Genomic DNA, 7691 nt, shown 5'->3' on the forward strand with positions numbered 1-7691 from the left:
GTTTAGATCCCTCCCTCCCACATAATTTTAGACCAATTTCAAAACTGCCTTTTATTGCAAAGATTCTAGAAAGAATTGTGTCCAAACAGCTGCTCACTGTACTGGAAAATAACAAATTATTTGAAAAGTTTCAGTCTGGTTTTAGGAAGTACCACAGCACTGAGACTGCCCTGCTTAAAGTCACCAATGACCTTTTAATGTCTGCTGATGAAGGCATGTGCTCAGTCCTTGTACTCCTGGAGATTAGCGCTGCTTTTGACACCATTGATCATCATGTTAGACAGACTGAGGCACTGGGTGGGGATCTCTGGTACTGCCCTAGAATGGTTTTCATCCTACCTGTCAAATAGGAAGTTTTGTGTGTCAGTAAACAACTATGTCTCCTCATTCTGTCCATTTAAATATGGTGTGCCTCAGGGGTCGGTCTTAGGACCCATTTTGTTTTCCTTGTATCTGCTTCCCCTTGGACATATTATCCATAAACATGGCATTTCTTTTCATATTTATGCTGATGACACATAAATATACTTGCCCGTCAGATCCACAGACCCTGGAATGCTGAGTTCACTTAACAACTGCCTTTGTGAAGTTAAAAAATGGATGTCAAATAATTTCCTCCAGCTGAACTCAGACAAAACAGAAATCCTGGTCATCGGGTCCCAGCAGATGGCAAATCAAATACTGCCATCTGCTGGTTCCCTAGTAAATCACATTAAGCCTGTGGCAAAGAACCTTGGTGTTTGGTTTGATAGTAATTTAAATTTCGAGCAGCACACCACAGAGCTTGTTCAATCATGTTTTTATCAACTTAGAAATATAGCAAAAATTCGATCTATGTTAACTTTTAAGGACACCGAGACCATTTTACACGCCTTCATCTCATCACGCCTGGATTATTGCAACAGCCTTTTCACCTGTTTAACCCAAAAATCTATTGATCGACTCCAGACTGTCCAGAACTCAGCTGCCAGGCTTTTAACCAGAACAAAGAAATATGACCACATTACTCCTATTTTAGCTTCATTACACTGGCTCCCAGTATGTTTTAGAATTGACTTTAAAATTCTATTGATTACTTTTAAAGCCCTTCATGGCCTCTCGCCTTGTTATATTTCTGAGCTTTTAGTCCCATACGCACCAGCACGTACCTTGAGATCCTCGGGCAGAGGTCTGTTGTCTGTTCCAGAGTCTCGACTGAAAACTAAAGGGGACAGAGCGTTTGCTGTCAGGGCCCCGAGGCTCTGGAACAGCCTGCCCGAGGAAATCAGGTCGGCTGAGTGAGTGAACTCTTTTAAGTCCCTTCTTAAAACATACTTTTATAGGAGAGCCTTTCCCGATCTTATTTGACTTTATTTTATCCCTTTTTATTTTATTGTATTTTACTAATTTTATATTTATCTTAAACGTGTATTTTAGTCTTTTCAGTGTTTTCATGCTTTTATCTTGTATTGTTTTTGGATTATTGTCTTTTGGGTATTATTGTCTTATCACTTGTTAAAGCACTTTGTAACTTGTTTTTGAAAAGTACTCTACAAATAAAGATTATTATTATTATTATTATTATTATTATTATAATCTTTCTTGTTAACTTCCTGCGAACTGATGAACCGCTGTTCACTTCTTTCCTACACAGTTCACAATGCCCTTTGAACTGAACATGTTGTGCTCCCTGCAGTTTGGAATCTTACTTAAAATGGTCAAATACCCTGTGCAGTTCACTTTTTTGAACTTTGAATCATGCAAAGCTGCATTACAGGAGTCACAGAACTATAATATAGGACTGGAAATGCAGTAAAATAGGCCTCCTTTAAAAGCACAATGTGTAAGAATTAAGACTACTCTCCACCTTTTTATTCTTGAGGTAGAAAATGGTATTACAAGACAGTGTGGGCCAGGGTTCACTGGTTAGCATGCTAACTTCGGTAGATATACTTTTCAAATGTTTTAAACCTATATTCTGGCCATATCTTTCACATTGCACCTTTAAGAAAGTGTCTTTTTTAACTGAAATCTTGGTAAAATGACCATCAATCATACTGACATTTCAACAACTTCAGATGTTGCTGTTGCCATGGAGCAACTCCTAGGTGTCAGCTACCCAAAAAGAAAGAACTAATATAGTTTTCGTTGACTTGCAGCCTGCTCCACCATCAGTTCTTTGTCAAATATGGGCTGTAGGCCAGGATTTAAAAAATACTGATGTGATCTGGGGTAAAAATTTGCCCAGCATAATCCCAGCAGCATGAGAATTTTAGGCAGCAATCAAAATAAATAAATAATTTGTTTAGTTTAGTTTTTTAGTATTTTACAGGAAAATATTAACATTTTTCTACCTGAGTTATACACCTCTATTTTCTTTATTTTATCTCCTACACCTTTGTGTCTAAATGTTGTTTAAAACCCTCTTTACTATGACAGATATGTCATTCTGGTGGAGAATACTAAATTAAATCCCTTTTATTTAATTTCAATATATATAGTTTTTGCCTACACATTTTTAGTTAAGTCAAGTTATTTAATATAAAAAATATCATAATCTAAAAAAACACTTGAGGTCATTAAATTACCAAAAACACAACCTCAGAGTTTTCAGTGTCAGACATCATGTGTTTTTTAAAGGATGAACTGCTTTGCATTTTATTCAATTAATCATTTATCACTCACAAAACAAAAGGCAAAAAGGTATCCTGACTGGCTGCTTAAATTAAGATGGTGAACAACACTGTCCTGGCCCAATATTGTAGCTTTGGTAGTATTGTCTACATTTAGCTTTTTACACCTGGGAATGAAAAAAAAAATACATCACAATATAATATAATGGACCCTTTTTATGCCCTTAGTGTCAGTAATTTAGGGTGAATGTTTCCTTTAAGTACCACCACACTCACAGGAATGTCTGCCACTAACCCTCGTCATGTCTTCAGTACAGTCCTCTCTTGAAGAGCTCACTGAGTGTCCAGTGAGGGTGGTCCGGTGTTGCAGTTGAGGGGAGAGGAGCTGCAGGCTACTGGCACGTGTCGGTATCACCTGCCCTGGTGCTGGCAAGCCTGCCATCCCGCCCTCAACCGCGTGTGGTCGGTGGCGCTCCCTCCTCACATACATAGAGTGGCGTTGAGGCCGTTGCTGAGAGGAGAATGGAGAGGTATAACCCAGGCCGTAATGATAAGACTCATGTGGGGAAGGAAGAGTGTGAGTGGAGGGCATCACTGTTCCTCCTGGGTCTAAGAGCTCTGGAGCACTGGCCTCCTCTGGAGATGAAGACAGGACAAGAGCGAAAAGACCAAAGTTAATAGCGCTTCAAGTAATGATTATTTTTGTTTTTGATTATTCTATTATTTTGTTTGATTACACATTCAATCCGCAGTGACATCTTCAAATGTTTTGTTTTGTTCAACTAAAAGTCCAAAATCAAGGATTTAATATACAGAGATAAATAATAATGAAAAAGAAAGAGATTTAAATGCTCCGTATTTGTGTAGCGCCTTTCTAGTCTTTTCGACCACTCAAAGCGCTTTTACACTACATCTGCATTCACACACATATTCACTGAGCCTAAGTGCTCAAACAGAAACTAACAATCACACACATTCATACACTGGCGGAACAGCCGCCAAAAAATACAATTTGGTGAGCATTTTCAGAAGTCTTAGTAAAGACATGGGCTCTAAAATCCAATGAACAATGTGACAGAACACTGATTTACTGCATCTTTTTTTCTGAATGGACAGTGAATGTTAAATTAGCCAGTACCAAAGGCAAAATTGGAACTCTTCTAAGAAAATAATTTAAGATCATGGTGCAAAAATGAGTACACCCCAATGAATGTCCTACGAGAAAAACCTGATACAATTGTAATTCACAAGAAACTACCAACAGTTGAGTCCAATCAATCATCACACAGGTGGCCACAGGATAACAGACACTTAACAACGGTATTTAAGAGAGAAAATCCACTCCCATTCAATGCTGACAAAATGGCACCACATGAAAATGAAATGTCACCTGAGACCAGAGAAAAAAAAAAAAATTTTCTTTGCACAAAAAGGTCACGTTTATAAGAAAATTAGTAAAACATTGCTTATAAGTTTGAATACTGTCTTAAAAGTGATCCAAAAGTTCAAATAGGATGGACTTCTGGGAAGTTTGCTGAAATATCCAGGCCATCAACAGACGTCAAGAGCGTTTCTTGATGAGAGAAGTTAAAGAAAATTGGCATGCAAGTTCAGCACAGTTCGCTAAATCATTACAAAGTCAAACTGGGGTGAGTGTTTCCCATGAAACCATATGACGTACACTGTAGAGCAGTGGCTTGCATGACTGTCGTCCATGCAGAAAGCCACTACTTAAGCCCATGCACAAAAAAGCTTGTCTAGAATTTGCCAGGGCCCATGCTGCAAAAAAGGCGAAGACTGGCGTTGCAAGGGTGAGGAGTACAATGAAAAATGTATGGTACCAGCAGGTTTGCATGTGTGCTGCAGGTGATGGGAGGTTGCATTTCATAGATGGCATCATGAATTCACAGATTTACTGCGAAATACTGAAAGAGAAGATGTTACCATCACTTTGTGCCCTAGGTCGCCAGGCAATCTTTCAACATGATAATGACCCAAAACATACATCTAAGGCCACTGGTTCATTTCTGAGGAAGAACAGGATGATAGTGTTTCAGTGGCAGCAGACCTCAACACAACAGAACACTTGTGGGGAGTTCTGAAAAGACGAAAAGTTGAACATCATTCTCCATCCAGGACCTAAAAAAGTTTATTCTTCAATAATGGAAAAAAAGATAGATGCAGCTGTATTTCATCAACTTGTTCAATGTCTGGAAGACTTGTTGCTGTTCTTAAAAATCAAGGATGATACACCAAATATTTCACTTAGAATTTGTTGTAGGGTGTACTTATTTTTGCAACACCTCATCTGAATGAAAAAAATATCCTAAAGATGTTAGGTGACCACACTCCTATGTTATTAAAAAATAAAATGTTTAATAACCTGTTGTGTAAAAATGCAGCAAATTGGTCTCATAGTCACTCAGAAATGGATAAGAGCCTTAAATTTCAAAGAGGTGTTCTCATTTTTGCTGGGCACTGTACATAGAAAAAAAGCCTGAAGCCAGAGGCAATTTTCTATTTATTGTGGACAATGAAGGTGACCTTTGAATACAAATCTGACTCTTAAACCTGCAGTGCAAAACTTCTTTCTCCCCCCTTCAGACAGTGAAATTAATTACACAACACTGTCAACGTATCATGTTAATGACATTTCGCCTGTGCCATGCTGAGTTAGTGCTGTTGCTACAGTTGCTCTCTCCTTCACCTCTGGCAAACCAATCATTGTTGTTTGCCTAAAAAACACACCACTACCTGTTTGCCAATGTGGGAATGTCACCACAGAAACTAGATTTTAAATCTACTGTATACTGTGAAATACAGAGGCTTAATTAGCATTGAGTGAACTTGATTGGCAAGGGTTTGAAACTAATGGATGTTCATTTATAGGTAAAAGTCCTGCACTCCAGCTTTAAACCTACCTGGTGCTAAAGATTTATGTCTGGATTTGTGTCTGGATGAGGAGTCAAGTGTGCTGCTCTCCATGCGGACATTGCCGCTGCTACGAGAGGCGGGGCTGTGCCCGGATCGATCACTGTGTCGAGTAGAAGGGCTGCCTGGCGGCCCCGGAGGACCGGAAGGGGCGTTGAGGTCTAAACAGCTGGCAGGGAAGAAACGGGCACCGGGTCCTACCCCTGCTGTCACATTGGAGTTCGGGTCTTCTGGGTGGAGTCGACCATCGCTGAGGTTCCCTACAGATTTGGCATCACTCAGCGCGCTGTGGCTCTTGGACAGGCTGAGATAAGAGGCTGAACTCTTAGAAGAGGAGGACATGGATCCATGGGCAGAGTCGGCCATATTGTGGGCATGTCGGACATGTTGTTTTTCTGCTCCAGACTGTAGTGTGTTGGTCTTGCCTTCCAGAAAGGTATGACGGCTGGCTTGCTGCTGCTGCTGCTGCTGCTGCTGCTGTTGCTGTTGCTGCTGTTGCTGCTGCTGCTGCTGCTGCTGAGAGCGAGAGGAGCTGGGTTTGCCGTGGCCGTACTTTGCCCCGTGGTCCGGCAGCTTTGGGGAGGGTCCCAAGCTGAAATCAAACTCCGTCTTGCCTTTGGCTTCTTTGGGACTGAGGAGGTGTGGCAGGTTGTTATTCGCCAGGTCTTTGTTGGATGAGGCAGAACGATTAAGGGTCTGGGACATGTACTGGGCCTTTGGGTGGAGCGTAGGACTTAAACTGGACGGGGGAGGTTTGTTACCATTAAGGAAACCCTTGTTGCTGAGGTGATGGAGATCGCCATGGCGGGGGAGGCTGGAACATTCTTTGCTGTTGGAGCGACGGCTCGTGCTCTTAGTGTGACTCCTGGTGGGGCAGATAAGGAAATGTTGGTTAATACACTGGCATTATATTAGGCTTGATCTCAAAGTCCTTAAAATCTTTTTGTTTGGAAACTCTCTCTATTCTCTATTCTACTTTTGTTGCAGCCATTAGAGCAACTCTCTTATTTTTAAATCAATCAAGTGCCACCTAAAAGTAATTTTTAGTACAATAAAATCTGGATAGAAATACTATATCTAGATAAAATCAAATCTGAGAAACGAGGCAAATCAAATCTGACATTTAAAATAATACAAAAATGGAATAAAATACGCAATAATAGTATAAAATAATATCAGCCAACCCTGCATGGGATGGTCAGTGTAAAATGGTCAAAATGGTCAGTGTAAGATGACTGCAGGCAGAAGCTGTGACAGAAAGTAAAAATCAAGGAATGTAGTCTAACCTTGTAGGAACTGTGTTCTCTCCATGATGGTGTGTTTTCCTCTTGGAGGAGCGCGGTGGGTTGGGAGATGCAGGAGAAGGCCTCTCTCGCTCTGCCTGCCTCAGAGGCTGGAAGGCCGGATGGTTCAAACTCTGCTCTGTCAGAAAACGCTCAGTAGGGTTTAGCAGCAACAGGTTCTGATGGGAAAAGACATATTGGCGTATTTTAAGCTTGCATCTAAATTTTTCTTGATACAAATATAAATTGTTGACAGAATAAGTGGATAGATTAAGCATGTATAACACATCATGTTCAGAGCTAGAGTTTGAGTCCTTAAGAGTATTTCTTTGTATTTTACCTTCATCAGATCCAACATCAAACCACTCAATATGCCTTGGTATCTTCTCTCCAAAGTCTGAGGATGACTAACTGAGGGAAACTGGAACATACACACACCGGATCAAATTGGTATCCAAACTGAACTTTTTTTGTGCATTGAAAATTACTATTACGATTTCCAATATACAGTAGATGTTCATGCCAGTAAAAAGCAACTCTCAGTTCAAATCACACAGAAATATATCACTGGATCACACTAAACAAACTAGCAAACACACACACCCACATGCGTGCACACACACACACACACACATTAACACACAAAGTCTTGTTCAGCCTTCTGGGACATTTTCTCTTGCTGCTAAACTGAACACCAACCACCTATCTCATGAGTCATAGCAGTCCACTCAGTCATGGTGCTGGGAACACTGCCACGAGAGAGAGAGACACAGAGAGAGAGAGAGAGAGAGAGAGACACAGAGAGAGAGAGACACAGAGAGAGAGAGAGAGAGAGAGAGAGAGAGAGAGAGAGAGAGAGAGAGAG

The 7691-nt window shown here is 40.6% G+C and overlaps 1 protein-coding gene across 12 annotated transcripts in view; it reads right to left on the reverse strand.

The window, feature by feature from the left end:
• cdkl5 (cyclin-dependent kinase-like 5) overlaps positions 1-7691 on the reverse strand; it is a 48204-nt gene that overhangs the window by 11513 nt on the left and 29000 nt on the right. For all 12 annotated transcript variants that reach the window (XM_046032766.1, XM_046032764.1, XM_046032762.1 and 9 more), the window contains 4 exons: positions 7167-7247; positions 6830-7005; positions 5534-6408; positions 2908-3248 (listed from right to left, as the gene is read on the reverse strand). In XM_046032766.1, the coding sequence (XP_045888722.1) occupies positions 2908-3248; positions 5534-6408; positions 6830-7005; positions 7167-7247 (1473 nt within the window). The remainder of the gene's footprint in view (positions 1-2907; positions 3249-5533; positions 6409-6829; positions 7006-7166; positions 7248-7691) is intronic.

Source organism: Micropterus dolomieu, linkage group LG20 (assembly GCF_021292245.1).
Source record: "Micropterus dolomieu isolate WLL.071019.BEF.003 ecotype Adirondacks linkage group LG20, ASM2129224v1, whole genome shotgun sequence".
NCBI classification, from domain to species: Eukaryota; Metazoa; Chordata; class Actinopteri; order Centrarchiformes; family Centrarchidae; genus Micropterus; species Micropterus dolomieu.